Here is a 19,615-nt window from a genome sequence, read left to right as displayed (position 1 = left end):
AAATATATATAAGAGCAGTGGAGACATGAATTTCTAAACTACATGAGAAAGCATTCTACAAACCACCTAATTATTCTCTTCCTTTCTGCTTCGTTTTGTTTTGTTTTAAGAATTTGATCCTAAGGGTTTAGACATATATAATTGGTATCTCCTGTGACTGGAATACTCTAGAATATTTAAAGAATGGATACTATAATTACAGGATAAAATACTTAATATTTTAAAATAAATTCTGAATTTAGTGCTGGTGATGGAGTGATATATATATTGATATATATGAACACTAGAGTCTGAATCTTTTTTAATTTTTTTTATTTATGAAAAGGAAACATTGACAAGATCATAGCATAAGAGGGGTACAACTCCACACAATTCCCACCACCAGATCTCCTTATCCCATCCCCTCCCCTGATAGCTTTCCTATTCTTTATCCCTCTGGGAATATGGACCCAAGGTCATTGTGGGATGCAGAAGGTAGAAGGTCTGGCCTCTGTAACTGCTTCTCCGCTGAACATGGGCATTGACTGGTCAATGCATACTCTCAGCCTGCCTCTCTCTTTCCCTAGTAGGGTGGGGCTATGGGGAATATGAGCACCAGGACACATTGGTGAGGTCATCTGTCCAGGGAAGTCTAGTCGGCTTCATGCTAGCATCTGGAACCTGGTGGCTGAAGAGAGAGTTAGCATACAAAGCCAAACAAATTATTGACCAGTCATGGCCCTAAAGGCTGGAATAGTGCAGATGAAGAGTTGGAGGGTCCTCCATTTTGTAGATAGCTAGTAGGCATATTTCAGTTATATTCCAAAGGGCCTGTGGCTATACTAGGTTTTTTGTTGTTGTTGTTGCTGTTGTTGTTGTTGTTGTTGTTTTTCCCCTAGCCTGAAATCTGATATGCAAGTGGATCCAAGTTATTGTCTGGGGAGATGATGTCATGACTGGAAAAGGAACAGAAAGCTGGATCAGGGAAGAGAGTAGCTCCCTATTATGGGAAAGGGGTATAAATAATGTTGACTATAAACCCCATCTATTTGATTTGGTCTGGGGCCCATATTCAGCTTAGGAGCCTATGTGCCCTCTGCATCCCTGTAGATCTGAGCTCACATTCTGTGGTCATGAGTAGGAACATTCCAAGCTGCCCCAGTGTTGACCCATCTTCCTCAGGTGTAGCATAGAGTATGTTGTCCAGCCTCTTCGGAGGATAGAACATTCTCTATGGTTATTGATCCAAGTTGAGGGCAAGGACAAAGGGGTCTATTTTGTTTTTCCTGATAGAGATGACCTGTAACAATGGAGAGAGGGATTTATTTGAGGTCTAGGCCCATCATGTCTGTTTGGGCATCTCAGGACTTCCTGAATAGGGCCCCAGCTGATGAGGTGGCATGATAGTGACTAAAGAGTCATCATTAACGTATGTCAGTCTCTTGCCCTTATTCACCTTTTGCAGTCCTTGCTTTGATAAGGTTAGCTCTGGAGTGAGCGAGAGAAGTGTAATAGGAAGTAGGTGAGGAGGGTATCTAAGTCTAATTAGATACTATTTCCTTAGTAACTTTATACTCAGAGTCTGAATCCTACTTGTTTCTTCATGTTTCTTGTTCACAAATTTCTTCCTCCCCATTTTTTTTTACTTTATTCTTACCATAAAACTGTTTTAATGAACGTTATGGTTCAACTACTAAATATAAACATTTTCCAGAATATTTATAAGCAGACCTCCCAAAATTTGATGGTAGTTAGTGCCACCTTGTGGTGAGATGTTCTATTGCAATATGATAGCACAGGTACATAGAGTTGTTTAAAGGAACAAAATAAATCTTTTAAAAAATAAATTAGGGAGTCGGGCTGTAGCGCAGCGGGTTAAGCGCAGGTGGTGCAAAGCACAAGGACCGGCATAAGGATCCTGGTTCGAACCCCGGCTCCCCACCTGCAGGGGAGTCGCTTCACAGGCGGTGAAGCAGGTCTGCAGGTGTCTATCTTTCTCTCCCCCTCTCTGTCTTCCCCTCCTCTCTCCATTTCTCTCTGTCCTATCCAACAATGACAACAACAGTAATAACTACAACAATAAAACAACAAGGGCAACAAAAGGGAATAAATAAAATAAATATTTTTTTAAAATAATAAATTAATTAATTAATATGAGACATAAAGAAAATTTCTCATGAGGGAGAGAGATGAAGAGAATTATAAGCTAGAGAATCATTTTAGTACTTGTGGCACAGGGATGAACCAGAACTGGCAGGCATGTAATTCCTTTGCTTTTCTGCCTGAGCAACTGTACTATGTCTTTATCGTTGTTCTATTTTTGTAAAGATTTTTTTTACTTATTAGTGGGAGAGAAAGAAGGAAGGGGCACCTGTGCTACCAGACATCGGCTACCTGACTGTATAACACTTTATCTACTGCACCACCTCCTAGGCCCCAGCAGGTAGTTTTTGTTGTTGTTTTGCTGCCTCCAGGGTTATCGCTGGAACTCCTTGGTGTTCTTGTTGCTGCTGTTGTTGATGTTGGATAGGACAGAGAGAATTTGAGAGAGGAGGGGAAGACAGAGAAGGGGGAGAGAAAGACACACCTGCAGACGTGCTTCACTGCTTGAGAAGTGACCTCCCTGCAGGTGGGGGGCCGGGGGCTCGAACTGGTATCATTGTGTTGGTCCTTGAGCTTTGCATTATGTGCGCTTAACCCAGTGTGCTACCACTCGACCCCCAGTGATTTTTTTTTAATTTTATCTTTATTAAAGCTTAACTATATGTTAGTGATTCCTATTCACTGGAATTTTTGTCATGGTAACATGACTTGAAGTGCCTTGGAAAGGCTTTTTTAAAATAAAAGGACCTCCAAAGCAGGGAAACTTCCTTACCTGTGAGCTGTAATAATATATGTGATATTCAACTTTGTCCTAAGCTAACATTTTGCAGGGCCAGGTGGTAGTATAATCAGTAGTGCACACACGTCCCCGTGCACAAGGATGTGGGTTCCTCTAGTTCTCACCTGCAGGGGTAAGCTTCACAAGCATGTGTCTCTTCTGCTCTCCCTCTCTACGCCTCCCTTGCCTCTCTATTTCTTTCTGTATAAAAAAATTAAATAAATAAAGTCAAAAAGAGGAGCCCAGCGGTGGTGCGCCTGGTTGAGCGACACGTATTACAATGCACAAGGACCTAGATTCAGGCCCCCAGTCCCCACCTGCAGGAACTCGAGGCAAGTTTCAGGAGTGGTGAAGCAGGGCTGCAGGTGTCTCTCTGTCTCTCTCCTTCCCTCTCTGTATCCCCCTTTCCTTCCTCTTTCTGGATGTCTCTAGCAAATGAACAAAGATTATTTAAATTGTTTTTAAATAAAGAGGGAAAGAGAGGGAGAAGGAAAGAAAGAAAGATAGAAAGAAATAAAGAAGAGAAAAGGAAAAAAAAAGTGGTAACCCAGAGCAGTGGGTTTGCTGTGCAGGCAAAGAGCCCTGGCAGTAGCCCTAGTAGGAGAGGTAAGAGACACAGAGATAGAGAAAGACTGATGTTTTCCAAATATTTTTAACCATGTACCTTTTAAAAAATAAATCTGTCAGTACCACCAGGTAATAACTTTTGGAAACATCTATAACTGAAATTGAGTTAAAAGAGCCGGGGGATGGGTGGTGGTGTACCTAGTTAAGCACGCGCACTATAATGTGCAAGGACTTCCGGTTTGAGCCCCCAGTCCCCACCTATTCGGGGAAAGTTTCGAGAGTGTTGAAGCAGTGCTGCAGGTGTCTCTCTGTCTCTATCCCTCTCTGTCTCCTCCTTCCATCTTAATTTCTGGCTATCTCTATCTAATGAACAAATAAACAAAAAATTAAATTAAAAAAAAAAGAGAGCAATGGTTTTAATTCTGGATTTTGGTATAACAAATTGAAGGGTTTGAGTTATAGCTGTGTACTGCATAGCATGAACAATGGTGCCTATAGGGCAGTGGTCTCCCTATGTGGCCTAAAAAGGTAGGCTGTCCCCATTTGGTTTGTGTAAGTATATTATGTGATGCATTTCTCAGAACATACTATGTCATTAAGCAGTATATGTCTGCATAAAGGACTCTTAAAAATACTTAATGTCTGACAGTTAAGATTTTGGAAACAATTGGAAATTCTTTAAGAATTTTGACTATTAAATATTAGTGAATGTTATTAATAGTTCCAGAGAGCTTCTAAGTGATGGTTGGAAAGAGCAATGTAGCCAACCTGACCCTGTGTTGTCAGTGTGAAGTGGGGACTAGAAGATGGTGTACCCCACCTGTGTGCCTGCCTCTGTCTTTCCTGTACTTAGGACTGTGAAATAAGCTAACATGTTTATCACTTCCAATCTAGGTCCCTCGGTTTATAAAATACTTTCTCATCATACTATTTCTTCAGAAGACCTAAAAAGAACCTTTTTCTTTCTTACTTACACAAACTCTGAGACCTTTGTACCTGTCACAGACTCAAAAATCTATCCTAATTTAATTTATAAACTGGATTTTGCTAGTGGAATTTGTACTTCTTCAGATTACTGCTTCAAATGGTTCCACAGGTGTGGCACCTAGTATGAAGTGTGTTCTACTTGTAGGAGGCCTAGTGTAACAAGTTCAAGTCCTAGAATCCTAACTGTATGACTTTGGGGTATTTACTTACCTGTCTCCTGCTATAGTTTCTTCAGCTTTAAAATTAAAATAACAAGAGTACACACTTTATAGATTTACTATCATATAATGATAAAATATTTGATAAATATTAGGTAGAGTGACCTAGTTTTCTTTTTGTAGTTTTGAGTTCTGCTATTATAAAATTTAGAAGACCAGACAGCAGAATCTTAGGAATTGGTTGTATCTAACTTTGAGGGGATTTTGAAAGCTGACCTATATACAGCAGTTGAGGAAAATGTTTCTAGGAAGAAGTAAGAAACATATTGCTTCTCAAAAAGATCTAGCTTCTGTGATAAATTAGTAGAAATTACATTAGTTTTTTTATATGGTGGTTAAGCTGTTAGAGTGAAATATTAATATCAGAAACTTCAGAAAAATGACACTTCTTTAAAAAAAAAGTTTGTCTTAATAGAAAGAGACAAAGGCAGAAACCAGAATGTTACTCTATCATATGCAATACTCGACATCAAACCTGGCAGAAGGAATGTACTCTACTTGCTGACTGCCTTGGTAACAAGGTCAAGTTTCTTGAAACTATTTTTATTTTTTGGAAACATACTCATATTGGTCTTTTTGGAACAAAGAAATAGATGATTCTTACACTCTGAAATGAGTGAATTTTTTTTTTCAGCTGCTGCAGAGGCTTTTATTGGACCAGTGGGTGGGGAGCTCTAAGGCCAATGGTCAGAGTGAGAGGAGAGCACAGCCCCTCGCAGGAGGTTGGCATCCCTGTCTGTGTTTTTATGTTAAATGCACCAGAAAAAAAAAATCATCTGCTAGGCTAGTTTACAGATTGCAGTCCTACCTGAAGCAAATCACTGAGTAGAGCATGTTCCTAGTCTGCTCATCTGTAACATGCAGACAAGTGACAGTAGTTAACTCACATGGACATGGTGGTAATTAAGAAAATAATAAATGTACAGGTTTGTAAACTACTATAAGTTGCTTGTCAAGGTTCGTTTTTATGTATGGCCGCTAAACAATCATTAGCTTTCTTTTCTCTTTCTTTGTTCCTTTTCTTATTTTAGTTTTTATTTGTTTGTTTGCTTGTTTATTTATTTATTGTGCTGCCAGGGCTGTCTCTGGGGATTTGTGCCTGGAGGATTCAACCACTCCCTGTAGATTCAATTTTTGTTTGTTTGTTATTAAAGTAAAGGTTGGAGAGAGAAAGACACTACAGCACTGCTCCCCCATGCATGACACTCCCCCTTTAACTGGTGCTCCCATGTCCTAGTTGGGGGCTCATCTCCAGGTCTTCATGCATAGTCAGTTCATTAGGTCAAAAATGGTTTCATGCAGGCTGAAGGAGATAGCGTAATGGGTATGTAAACAGACCCTCATGCCTTAGGCTCCAAGGTCCCAGGTTCAATCCCCTGTACCACTATAAACCAGAGCTGAGCAGTGCTCTGATGAAAAAGAGAGGCAGATGGCTTCATTCATCAACCCAGCTATTACATTGTATAATGTATATGTAATATATATTGCCTTCCCTATTTTATAAAGGTTTTATTTATTTATTAATAAAAAAGATAGGAGAGAGAGAAAGAACCAGGCATCACTCTGGTACATGTGCTGCCGGGGATTGAACTCAGGATTGCTTGAGAGTCTAGTGCTTTATCCACTGCGCCGCCTCCTGGTCCACCCTATTTTTTATTTTATAAATAAATTAATTTTAAAAAAGAGCCTTCCCTCTTGCCCGTGTGGTAGAAAAAGCACAGACATAAAATCTAGTAGAAGTTTTTGGAATTCTAACACTATCTCTTGCTAAAGGTATATACATGAACATCTTTATTTATTTATTTATTTTTAAATTTTTTATTTATAAAAAGGAAACATTGAAAAAACGATGGGATAAGAGGGGTACAACTTCACACAATTCCCACCACCATACATCAATATACCAACCCCTCTACTGATAGCTTTCCTATTTTTTAACCCTCTGGGAGTATGGACCCGAGATCATTGTGGGTTGCAGAAGGTTGAAGTTCTGGCTTCTGTAATTGCTTCTCCGCTGAACATGGGCATTGACAGTTCAATCCGTACTCCCAACCTGTCTCTCTCTTTCCTTAGGGCTCTGAGGAAGCAGAGCTCCAAGGCACATTGGTGGTGGGGTCGTCTGTCTAGGGAAGTCTGGTCAGCATCCTGCTAGCATCTGGAACCTGGTGGCTGAAAAGAGAGTTAACATACAAAGCCAAAGAAATTGTTGACCAATCATGGACCCAAAGGCTGGAATAGTGCAGATGAAGAGTTGGGGGGGTGGGAGGGTGGAGGTCTCCATTTTGTAGATAGCTAGTAGGCATATTTTAGTTATATTCCAAAGGGCCTGTGGCTATACTAGTGTTTTTCGTGGGTTTTTTGTTTTGGTTTGGTTTTTGCCTGAGCCTGAAATCTGATATACAGGTGGATCCTAATTATTGTCTGGGGAGATGATGTCATGGCTGGAAAAGGACCAGAAAGCTGGATCAGGGAAGAGAGTAGCTCCCTAATATGGGAAAGGGGTATAACTATCTTAATTAACAATATGATTTTCTTTATCATCATAGATATCTAGGGAGGTAATGAGAGACAATCTGGCATGTGCTGGTTATTCAATAAACATTTGTCTCCCCCCCCTCACATACACATACTTCTGTTCCACTGAGACTTCTATCCTTTCCGAAAATTTGGAAATTGAAATTGCTGAATGAGTCTAAGGATGAAACTGAAGCCCAACGGGAAACTCGCCTGTTATAAACCTAATAAACTCACATGCAAGCTTAACAGCGTGGATATCTAAAGCCTGCTAAACTAGCCAAGATCTTAATAATTATGTTTATAGTCAAGCAGATAATGACAAGGAAAATGTCATATGAGTCTCTATAATTTAGACCCCAAGTTTACAAGCATCGCATACAATTGTTTATTTTAATACCAGCATAGAATTGCAATTTGAATGTATAAAATATGAGTATAATAGTGGTTTACTATTACTTTAATTATTTAAGGAAAAATTTTGTGTGGGGGGGACTTAACCCATATTTCCCTGTGTGATAAGCACCACTTAATTTACTTCTTTGACTACTTATATTTATGTAAACTTTTCTCTTGCTTGGATTGAAAGGCATTGTTAAACTGATATATCTCTCTTTTTTTTTAATCAGGGACAAGTGATCCATATGTGAAGTTTAAAATTGGGGGAAAAGAAGTTTTTAGAAGCAAAATAATACATAAGAACCTCAATCCAATATGGGAAGAGAGAGCCTGCATTCTTATTGATCATCTTAGGGAGCCACTGTATATAAAGGTAAGTCACTGATTCATTTTTCCCTAGTGCAGTTGGACACAGAAGTCCCTATTGAATAATTTGTATCATGCTTCTCTCATCTGGTGAGATACTGCCCTAAAAGTATTATCTGCTATGCACAACTGTCATCTTTTTTTCTTTATCTTTTAGTGGGAGATTAATGGTATATAATACAGTTGTTGGCACATGGGTAAAACTTCCTGTCTCACCAGGATAGGTGTCTGCACCCTCACCCAAAATTAGATCCATCATCATGTACCAAGACCTGAAAAGCCCCCATCCCCCCCACCTCTCTCCCTGTCCTTCCCCAGAGTCCTTTGCTTTGATACAATACACCAAACCAGGCCCAAGTTTTGCTTTGTTTCTCCTTTCTGTTCATGTTTCTAAGTTCTGCCCATAAATGAGATCATCTCATATTCATCCTTCTCTCTCTGGCTTATCAACTCTAATCTTATGATAGTTCCATAGAAGTGAGAAGAAGAGGATGAGCTAGTCGGAGCACTTTTCCTTAGAAAACTTGAATTACCAGTCATCTAGGAGGGTTTTATGAAGTCCTTCTCTTGAATGGTGCAGATGACTGAGTTAGTGACCATGGGGGATGTAGTTAAAGAAATCTTGCATAGAACTTATACATGTGTATTGTCTCCGTCTTTCTGTTTAAGAAGTATATCAGGAGTATCTACTACTCCTGGTTGCAGACAACATGCCTTATTTGGAAGATGAGAGATTAAAGGTCATAGGGTAGAATGTATTCTGTGTTTATGAAGTTACCTTTAACTTAATAAGAGAGCTTTTCCTCTTATTGATCTAGTCTCTTAGAAAGGAGAATGTAAGGAAAAGGTTGCAACCACAATTCCTTGTCCATACTAGACTTTCCTTAAATTTATGGCTCCTGACATTAGAATCTGATATTCTTTTTGTTTCCTATGTTCTGAAAATTCATTCATAGAAAGGGGGAAAAAATCAAGGTTTTAAAAGTTATATCGGAGCAACTTATAAAATTAATAAAAGTAGAATCTTAAGTGTATACTTGATAACTTTCTGTCAACTAGAAGTCATGTTGTTGATACGGATTCCTATTTACAGAAGCAACTATCTTCAATGCATATTGATTAGAGGAAAACAATGCAATAGAATCAGTGAGCTATCTTTTTATGTAAAATGGAGCAAAACTAAGTTTGACAGTAGAAGAATGTATAGACATATGCATTATATATGAAGTCAGAGTTTTTATTTTGGCTACTTGCAGTTGGATTTGAGGCACTGAAAATGCCTATAAAACTGAGATGAAAAAGTGTCCTGTCAATATTTCCCTCTAATTATTTGATAAGTTCTAACATTCAAGTCCTTGATCCATTTGGAGTTTACTTTTGTGTGCGGTGTAATGTAGTGTTTCCAATTCGTTTTTCTGCACATTTACACCCAGTTAACCCAACGCCATCTGTTGAAGAGACTCTCTCCATTTAATAGCTTGGGCCCCTTTGTCAAAAATTAGATGTGCCTGGGTGTAGGAGCTTATTTCTGGGCTCTCAATTCTATTCCACTAGTCAATGTGTCTAACTAATATCAGGCAGTTTCGATTACAATGGCCCCCATCTAGGAATGCAATGTCTCCAGTTCTGTTCTTTTTTTCTCAAGACTGCTTTGACTATTCTAGATATTTTCTGGTTCCACATAAACTTTTGTAGCTTTTGTGCTACTCTCAAAAATTTATCGACAGATTAAAAAAAAAAAGTTGTGGACATACTTAGTAGACTCTTCCGTCTCACATTATGTTGTTTGAATACTTCTCTTTTTATTCCCATTATACCTCCTTACTCCGTTCAAATCTACACTCTCTCCTTATCCTTCTAAGTGCTTTATGTAAATAGTTGTTCCTATCACTCTCATGGCCTATGATGTTTTTCTCCAGGGCACTTAGTATTATCCATCGTTTGTCTGTTAATTATCTGCATCCTTCCTATATGTAACTTCCAAGAATTCAAAGACTGAATTTTTTTACCATTGAATTTCCAAGCTTAGAATAGTATATGCCACAGTGCCAGACGCTTTCTCAATAAATCAATGAAAAATGCGAGTCATTGGAACTCTGTCAAATCAACACTCTTCTGAAAGTCCTAATTTTTCTATGACTATCTGAGTCACTTCAGCTAATAAATTCCTACTGATGTTGAAATCAGGGGGAGATGTGTTCTATACTACTTGTCATCAAAAGTGTTTGAACTGATGTATTTTCTAGTGAAAATTTATTGGTAGGAAATTTAATGGAATGAGAAATAAGTCTGTTGATTAGAGCAAAACCTTAATTGGTTTAGTTACCTAAACTAGCCAGCATGAGATTCAGAGTTTGATGACTGGTACCACATATGCCAGAGTGGTGCTATGATTTTCTCTTTCTCTTTCTTTGTGTTACTAAAAAAGTAAATGTTAAAAAATAAAGAGGGTCCAGGTGGTGGTGCACCTGGTTGAGTGCACATGTTAATGTTCAAAGACCCAGGTTCAAGCCCCCAGTCTACTCCTATAGGGGGAAAGCTTCACAAGTGGTGAAGGAGTGCTGCAGATGTCTCACTGCCTCTCCCTCTCTATGTCCTCCTTACTCTCAATTTCTGACTGTCTCTATCTAAAAAAAAAGTTTAAAGAAATTGTTTAAAAGAAATAAAGAGAGGTATCTGAGAATAAAGAGAGATGTCAGTATTCCCAAGCATCTGTCTAATGTCACCTAATGTTTGTTTCTGCACATGGATTAGAGAATCCAGAAAAGCAAGGACCACAACTAAATTGGTCCTCTATGAACTGAACTTGACCTAGAGTGGTTGTTCAAGTTACGTGTGTTATATTTCAACATTCTTGTTTATGAAATGTGATATAACTCAATCTGTATCTATACCTAACCCTGGAACTTGGGGACAAGTTACATAGACTTCTTAAGCTTTTGATTTCTTATCTGAGAAACATAAAAGCAAAAATAACTATTCACTGAGTTATGCAAGAGAACAATTATGTTGGATCTGAGTCGTGCCACACTCAGTAGGCAAGACATGTTACCATGAGTACAGACCCAAGTTCAAGGCCTACTTGGTACCTGTGGGGGGAAGGGGACCCTCACAAGTAGTGAAGCAGTGTTACAAGTCTCTCTCTCTCTTTCTTTCCCTCTACCCCCCTCTGTGTTCCTTCCCACTCTCAATTTTTGTACTATAAATTTTTTTTTTTTTTTTTTATTTATTTAAATTTTTAATTTAAGAAAGGATTAGTGAACAAAGGCATAAGGTAGGAGGGGTACAACTCCACACAATTCCCACCACCCAATCCCCATAACCCACCCTCTCCCATGATAGCCTTCCCATTCTCTAGCCCTCTGGGAGCATGGACCCAGGGTCGTTGAGGGTTGCAGAAGGTAGAAGGTCTGGCTTCTGTAATTGCTTCCCTGCTGAACATGGGTGTTGACTGGTCGGTCCATACTCCCAGTCTGCCTCTCTCTTTCCCTAGTAAGGTGTGTCTCTGGGGAAGCTGAGCTCCAGGACACATTGGTGGGGTCCTCAATCCAGGGAAGCCTAGCCAGCATCCTGGTGGCATCTGGAACCTGGTGATTGAAAAGAGAGTTAACATACAAAGCCAATCAATTTGTTGAGCAAACATGGATCCCAAGATTGGAATAGTGGAGAGGAAGTGTTGGGGAGGTACTCACTGCAAACTCTAGTGTAATGCTGCTTTCAGGTATATATTTTGCAGTAGTTTATGGATACGTGTGCACATACGCTCTCTCTCACAGAAACTGGTATATGTCTAGGTTATGGGACTTTGTTAGAAAGTGAACTACCTGAGATGAAATTAGAGTGTACTATAAAAGGAAAGGTCTCACCCGAGTAATGAAGCTGAAGGGTTGTCACTCCACACGTGAAGTCTCTGAAAAATTAGTTAAATAAACAATAGCTATTTGGGAATTTCAAAAACAAAACTTACATAATGTGTTGAACATGGTGCCTAATGAAGTAACCCTTGAAGAAACATTAATCAGCCTTAACTGAGCTTGTTATTGGAATTGGAGTAGATCTTTTTTATATATTTATTTACATATTTATTTATTTATTCCCTTTTGTTGCCCTTGTTGTTTTAGTGTTGTAATTATTACTGTTGTTGTTATTGATGTCATCATTGTTGGATAGGGCAAACGCTAGAAGAAGAATTGTTGGATAGGACAGAGAGAAATGGAGAGAAGAGGGGACGAGAGAGAGGGGGAGAGAAAGACAGACACCTGCAGACCTGCTTCACCTCTTGTGAAGCGACTCCCCTGCAGGTGTGGATCTGGGGGCTCCAACCAGGATCCTCACACCAGTCCTTGCACTTTGCGCCACGTGTGCTTAACCCGCTGAGCTACCGCCCAACTCCCTTTTTTTTAGTTTTTATTTTTATTTCTTTTTTCAGTGTTGTATATTTCTACAACTCCTGGAAAAACTCCTTTTCTTTTTTATAATTTTTTATATTTATTAATTTTCCCTTTTGTTGCCCTTTTTTGTTTTTGTAGTTGTTGTTGTTATTGATGTCATCATTGTTGGATAGGACAGAGAGAAATGGAGAGAGGAGGGGAAGACAGAGAGAGGGAGAAAAAGATAGACACCTGAAGACCTGCTTCACCACCTGTGAAACGACTTCCCTGCAAGGGCTCCAACAGGGATCCTTATGCTGGTCCTTGTGCTTTGTGCCATGTGTGCTTAACCTGCTGCATTACCGCCTGACTCCCAGCAACTCCTTTTCTGTGAGCAGTTTACAGAGATTGGAGTCAAGGAACATAGCTAAAAACCTCAATAATCAGTGGCCTCTGTGTTTCCATTCATTCTCATATTTATACCTTTTTTTTTAAAGCAGGATCTTGATTTATTGTAATTGATTAAGGGACACCTCTGAGGCTCTCAGGAATGCAGGGCCCGCCACTTGTCCAGGGGACCGCAGTTGGGGATGTATTTGACTCCACAGCCGTCTGGGATGAGGCACTTTTCAGCCACCATGTCTTCAAATTCATCTGCGTTAAACTTGGTGAAGATCCACTTCTTGGAGATGTGGATCTTCTGGCGTCCAGGGAATTTGAACTTGGCCCTGCGCAGGGCCTCGATCACATGCTCTTTGTTCTGCAGCTTGGCGCAGATGGACATGATGACCTGGCAAATGTGGACTCTGGCCACAGTGCCCTGGGACTTCCCCAAAGCATCTCGCATCCCTGTCTGGACTCTAAGGCTAGGGATAGCAGGAGCTCAGGCATAAAATGAACACAGAGTACAAAGGGCTGTCTCCAGGGTCCCTCAGGGCAGGCTATACAAACAACAGGCTGCATACACTACCCAGGAGGCTGCTGTTTGCAGCCACTGCACACCAGGCGCCATGGGGAGGGCAGCATGGTCCGCTTAATTGGCTGCAGATATTTATACCTTTTTGATAACTAAACAGCTGGCGTTAAAACAACAGGAATGTCTCTCACCAGCAGAGTAAATTTAGAGAACTGGGATGTTGACTCATCTGGATGAGCTGTCGTTATATTAGTCAGTTTAGTGGATTCCCAGTTTAATGGATTCCATCTCACAGTCTGGTGGAGGGTGATACAACGAGAAGAGAATACCGAAGAGAAATTCATTTAGGTGTAAAGTTTATGTTGCAAAATATACTACTCCACCACATGTAAATACCGAGTTGTGAGTTGCACAGCGCCTGTCATATATTCACGTGCTGTGACACCAAGCAAAGGACTAAAGCTCTGGAGTGGTATTGATCAAGGAGAAAATTTATTTCAGGAGTGCTCTGTCTTTTCCAACAAATGTACTCCTGAAAGGCAGTTTATAAAGCGAGTAAATCAAATGTTTTAAAAGCTTTAGGGAAACTTACTACTCGAATAAATTCCCCTTGTGACTTTTCAATTTTCCTTTTTTTTTTTTTTCCATTTTTATTGAGTGGCTGATGGTTTACAGTGTGGTTGTTGACACGCAAGTACAATTTCTCATCACGCTATACGTCATGATTATGCCCACTAAACACCCCCCCCCCGTGTGCAATGCAAAGACTTTCAGTTTAGAAAGGTAAAGGAGCACAGCTCTAACCATCATCTAGTAGCAGTTTCTTCCATCCTAAGAGCTTTCTCTGATAACTGCTGTCACTTATTTTCCCCATACACTGTTCTTTTCTTACATTTATCAAAATTTGTAATCACCTATGAGCTGTCCACATTCTTTTTCACTGGTCTCCTTTATTATATATAAAGTAAGTACCCACAATTTTAGATTTGCTCACCATTATTTTATTTTAATTTAATTGATTTATTTATTTTGCCTCTAGGGTTATCACTGAAGCTCGGTGCCTACACTATGAATCCACTGCGCCTTGGCAGCCATTCTGACCCATTTTTGTTTTCCTCGTTGTTATTATTATTGTTATTGCTGCCATTGGTGTTGGATAGGACAGAAAGAAATCGAGAAGGGAAGACATAGAGGGGGAGAGGAAGATAGACATCTGCAGAACTGCTTCACCGATTGTGAGGTGACCCCTCTGCAGGTGGGATCAGGGGGCTTGAACCAGGATCTTTATGCCTGCCCTTGAGCTTTGCACCATGTGTGCTTAACCCATTGCACTACCGCCCAATCCCCCCATTATTTGTTCAATGCCCAAGACATTGTCTGGCATATAATAAGTGCTTAATATTTCTGAAGGAATTAATGAGTTAAAAGCCTTAAGTGGAGATCAGCAAACTAGCTCACTTTTTAAAAAATATTGATTTATTTTTCCCTTTTGTTGCCATTGTTGTTTAACATTGTTATAGTTATTATTGTTGTTGTTATTGATGTCGTCATTGTTGGATAGGACAGAGAGAAATGGAGAGAGGAGGGGAAGACAGAGGGGGAGAGAAAGACAGACACCTGCAGACCTGCTTCACCACCTGTGAAGCGACTCCTCTGCAGGTGGGGAGACGGGGGCTTGAACCAGGATCCTTAAGCCAGTCCTTACGCTTTGCGCCATGTGTGCTTAACCCGCTGCGCTACCGCCCGACTCCCAATCTAGCTCACTTTAATAGTGTATGCTATTTTGCTACGTGTACCACACAAGTTAGAGCCTGGTCCCTGGTACACTGAAGGAAGCTTTAGTGCTGTAGTTTCATATTCTCTCTTTCTCATTCTCTCTCTCTCTCTCTCTCTCTCTCTTTTTCTCTCCCTGTGTGTGTATATCTAAAAAAAAAATCATAAGTAAATTAAAGTTAGTTGATGACCCTGACATAGACATAAGCTAGTTTTCTTTTTTTTTTAATTTTTTATTTATAAAAAGGAAACATTGACAAAACCATAGGATAAGAGGGATACAGCTTCGCACAATTCCCACCACCAGATTTCTGTATCCCATCCCCTCCCCTGATAGCTTTTCTATTCTTTAACCCTCTGGGAGTATGAACCCAAGATCATTGTGGGATGCAGACGGTTGAAGGTCTGGCCTCTGTAATTGCTTCCCCACTGAACATGGGCGTTGACAGGTTGATCCATACTCACAGCCTGTCTCTCTCTTTCCCTAGTAGGGAAGGGCTCTGGGGAAGCAGAGCTCCAAGGGACATTGGTTGGGGGGTCCTCCATTTTGTAGATAGCTAGTAGGCATATTTTAGTTATATTTCAAAGGGCCTGAAGCTATACTAGTGTTTTTGTTTTGTTTTGTTTTTGCCTGAGCCTGAAATCTGATATGCAAGTGAATCCTAATTATTGTCTGGGGAGATGATATCCTGGCTGGGAAAAGGACCAGAAAGCTGGATCAGGGAAGAGAGTAGCTCCCTAATATGGGAAAGGGGTATAAATATCACTGTAAACCCCATCAATTTGATGTGAATTAGCTTAGGAGCCTATGTGACCTCTGCATCCCTCTAGATCTGAGTCACATTCTGTGGTCATGAGTAGGAACATTCCATGCTGCCCCAGTATCAACCCATCTTCCTCAGGTGTATCATAGAGTATGTTGTCTATCCTCCCTTTGGAGGATGGGACATTCTATACCATTGTTGATCCAGGTTTAGGGCAAGGTCCTATGGGGGCCCACAAAGGGGTCTATTTTGTTGTTCCTGGTAGAGATGACCGGAAACAATGGAGAGAGGGATTTATTTGAGGTCTAGGCCCATCAAGTCTGTTTGGGAGACTCAGCTTATGGAATGGCCTGATAGTGATTAAAGAGTCATCTTTAAAGTATGCCAGTCTCTTGACCTTATTCAGCTTTTGCAGTCCTTGCTTTGCTAAGGTTATCTTTGGAGTGAGTGAGAGAACTGTAATAGAAAGTAGGTGAGGAGGGTATTGAAGTCTAAGTGGACACTATTTCATTATGAACTTTATACTGACTCACTGTAGACTATTGTGTGTTTTTGCTTTCAGGTATATATTTTGCCCTAATTCATACATACTTGTGAACATATGCTCTATATTATAGGACCTGGTCTATATCTAGGTTTTGGGACTTTGTTAGGAGGTGAACCTCCTGGAATGGCATTAGAGAATACCATGAAAGGAAAGGTCTGACCGGAGTGATGAGGGTCAAAGGTTGGCAATCCATGCCTGATTTCTCTGTACACAGTCTGAGGTGAAGCATGCTGAGATGGTACTCATTGCATTAATTAGGTTGGAATCAGCGGATGCAATTATCATTTGGCCTGATTTGAGAGAAACATGCAGGGAAGTGAGCCCCACCCCAGAGGTTCCAGGATTGGGAGAAACATAGGATCTATAGAGGAAGCAGGAGATTCCTGTTGTCTTAGGGTTTAAGAAGACAATAGATAATTATTGCAATACTCACATTGTTTGGCAATTGGGTTAACTTTGAAGAATCCTTTTCTTAGGATTTGCTGTATTATACACACCCACCCCATATTTTATGTCCTTTGACATTATTTGCATATAGCTATGCCACCAGTTGCTTTTGTTCTCCCTGGACTAAGCTTTTAAGAGAGTCAACATATCAGATTCAGCCTGTGTATTAAAAAGACTCAGTCTGTGCTTTAAACAGTTTGAGATATTTAATCAATTTTCCCCTCTCATATTAATTAGTGATTTATATGACTACAAATTGATAGGAGTGTACATAATCACCATTCCCACCACCAAAAGACTGTGTCCCATCCTCTCCCCTCCACCACCCCCGCCCCATGAAGCTGAACATTCACCATCACCCTCCACCCAGGATTTTTTCTTTGGTGCCCTACTCCAAATTCAGTCAACTTCTGCTTTGAATTTTCCTTTCTGTTCTTTCTCAACTTCTGTTTATGAGTGGGATCATCACATACTCGTCTTTATCTTTCTGACTTAGCTCACTAAGTTTTACTATTAATATCTCGTTTCATTTATCTGTAATAAGAATTATATTCTCATCTCTAAAGTCTGTATGGTAGAAGTATGTACTGAATTTCATACCAACTTACTTTTACTTTCTAGTAGTGCCAATGTCCATTCTGTACTGTGAAAGAATATTCTTCGTCTATGTTTCTCTCACTTTTATGATTTATTATATTTTATTTTGGTATTTATCTTCCACAGTTATACTTGCCCTAAATTAGCAATTTTAAGTATAAAATTAAATGTGATGTTTCTTTGAATGCTTTGTGAGACCCTAGTATTCCAGAGCATGAAAGAATAGAATATATGTGTTTGTAGGTAGTCACTGCTAGGACTTAACTATTCTGAGTCCTTTTTTTTTTTTTTTTTTTGCCTCCAGAGTTATTTCTGGGGCTTGGTGCTGGCACTGTGAGTCCACTACTCCTGGCAGCCATTTTTTCCCCCATTTTATTGGATAAGACAGAGAGAAGTTGAGAAGGGAGGGATATTTAAGGAGAGAGAAATAGACCCCTGCAGGCCTGCTTTGTCACTTGTGAAGCACCCCCCACACACACTCCATCCCTGCAAATGGGGAGCAGCAGTTAGAACCCAGATCTTTGCTCAGGTCTGTGCACTTTCTACTTTCTGTGCTTAACTTAGTTGTGTCACCACTCAACCCTGGCTGAGCCCACTTTATTATTTTTTTTCATTTTATTTCTTTTTAAATGATTTAGTCAGTGGCTTTCTCTTCTGAGACTTGGCTGCTGTGATAACAGAGATGGAGTCTCTGCATTTTTTTTTTTTTTTGCCTCCAGGGTTATTGCTGGGGCTTGGTGCCTGCACTATGAATTCACTGTTCCTGGAGGCCATTTTTTTCCCATTTTGTTGTTGTCATTATTGTTATTGTTGCCATTGACATTGTTGTTGTTGAATAGGACAGAGAGAATCTGAGAGAGGAGGAGAAGACAGAAGGGGAGAGAAAGATAGACACCTGTAGACCTGCTTTACCGCTTGTGAAGCGACCCCCTGCAGGTGGGGAGCCGGGGCTCAAACTGGGATCCTTATTTCAGTCCTTGCGCTTTGCTAAGCCCACTTTTTAAAACAGAAAAAGAGAGACACAAAGACTGAGGGGAAACAGGAAAGACATCAAAGGTTCCTCCAGTGTGGTGGGAGGCGGGCTCAACCTGCGTCATGTTTATGATAAAGCAGGAGTATATCCAGCTGAACTAACTTGCCTGCCAAAAGCTATTATTTTTTCAATAAATCTCAGAAAGTTTTATTTATTTGGTTACATAGACAATAATATGTCACAACCAAGATACTTTATTTTAAGATTTATTTTGGGGAGCTGGGAAGTAGTGCCACGGGTTAAGTGCAAGTGGCGCAAAGCGCAAGGATCAGCATCAGGAACCTGGCTCCCCACCTGCAGGGGAGTCACTTCACAGGCGATGAAGCAGGTCTGCAGGTGTCTATCTTTCTCTCCCCCTCTGTCTTCCCCTCCTCTCTCCAGTTCTCTCTGTCCTATCTAACAATGATGACAACAATAATAACTACAACAATAAAGCAACAAGGGCAACAAAAGGAAATAAATTAATTTTTTAAAAAAAGATAAAAAAGGATTTATTTTGGAATTATTAATAATAATACCTACCTCTTGTATTTGACTATAGGTATTTGACTACGACTTTGGGCTACAAGATGACTTTATGGGCTCAGCCTTTCTGGATCTCACACAACTGGACTTAAATAGGTAACTTCTGAACTATTTTAATGCTCTTATTTTTTAATTATCTTTATTTATTGGATAGAGACAGCCAGAAGTCAAGAGAGAAGGAGGTGATAGAGAGGGAGAGAGATAGAGAGATACCTGCAGCCCTGCTTCATCACTCACAAAGTTTTCCCCCTGCAGGTGGGGACCGGGGGCTCGAACCTGGGTCCTTACACATTGTAACATGTGCACTCAACCAGGTGTGCCACTGCCTGGCCCCCTATTTTAATGTTCTACACCTACTTATGAAATTGGACTTGTCTGATAGTAAATGTCAGAAGTCCTGAACCTTTGTCACAATTTTTGTTACTTATATTTATGTACCTTTGTCATAGATGGTCATTCTCATCTACCAAGTACAAATCATAGCATCTTCCTATAATCTCATTTGAAAACATTTTTTTTTCAACAACAAAAAAAGAACATTGAATACATGTCTTTTTACCCTAGATCTGTGCTAAACATCAAAAAAAAAAAAATCTAAAGATGCAGCTAGGTAAGAAAAGATAGACTCTTGGTGTTCACTTTAACACAGAAAGTACTAGAGTAGATCAAGCTAAGCAAAATAATTCAGGAGAAAGGCAAAAAACAAGCAGTATCATGTATATATGTGATATA

General features: G+C 39.9%; 2 protein-coding genes and 1 non-coding gene across 3 annotated transcripts in view; 1 reads left to right on the top strand and 2 right to left on the bottom strand.

Annotated features, from left to right (window-relative positions):
* LOC103120922 (multiple C2 and transmembrane domain-containing protein 1) overlaps nt 1-19,615 on the top strand; it is a 355,114-nt gene that overhangs the window by 237,244 nt on the left and 98,255 nt on the right. Inside the window, exons 3-4 of the mRNA XM_060201181.1 lie at nt 7,776-7,918; nt 18,900-18,979. Coding sequence (XP_060057164.1) covers nt 7,776-7,918; nt 18,900-18,979 — 223 coding nt within the window. The remainder of the gene's footprint in view (nt 1-7,775; nt 7,919-18,899; nt 18,980-19,615) is intronic.
* On the bottom strand, nt 12,772-13,307 carry LOC107522955 (large ribosomal subunit protein uL16-like). Its single transcript, XM_016191830.2, has 2 exons — nt 13,252-13,307; nt 12,772-13,147 (listed from the first exon to the last, which is right to left on the bottom strand). Exons 1-2 carry the CDS (start codon nt 13,305-13,307, stop codon nt 12,826-12,828), a joined length of 378 nt encoding a protein of 125 aa, XP_016047316.2. The 3' UTR covers nt 12,772-12,825.
* LOC132541609 (small nucleolar RNA SNORA70) lies at nt 13,195-13,328 on the bottom strand. Its single transcript, XR_009552742.1, has one exon. It is a non-coding gene; the product is annotated as a small nucleolar RNA SNORA70 (small nucleolar RNA).

Source organism: Erinaceus europaeus, chromosome 11, assembly GCF_950295315.1.
Source record: "Erinaceus europaeus chromosome 11, mEriEur2.1, whole genome shotgun sequence".
In the NCBI taxonomy this organism is placed as follows: Eukaryota; Metazoa; Chordata; class Mammalia; order Eulipotyphla; family Erinaceidae; genus Erinaceus; species Erinaceus europaeus.
Note: the sequence above shows the minus strand (reverse complement) of the source record. Positions and strands in the feature narration are given on the sequence as shown.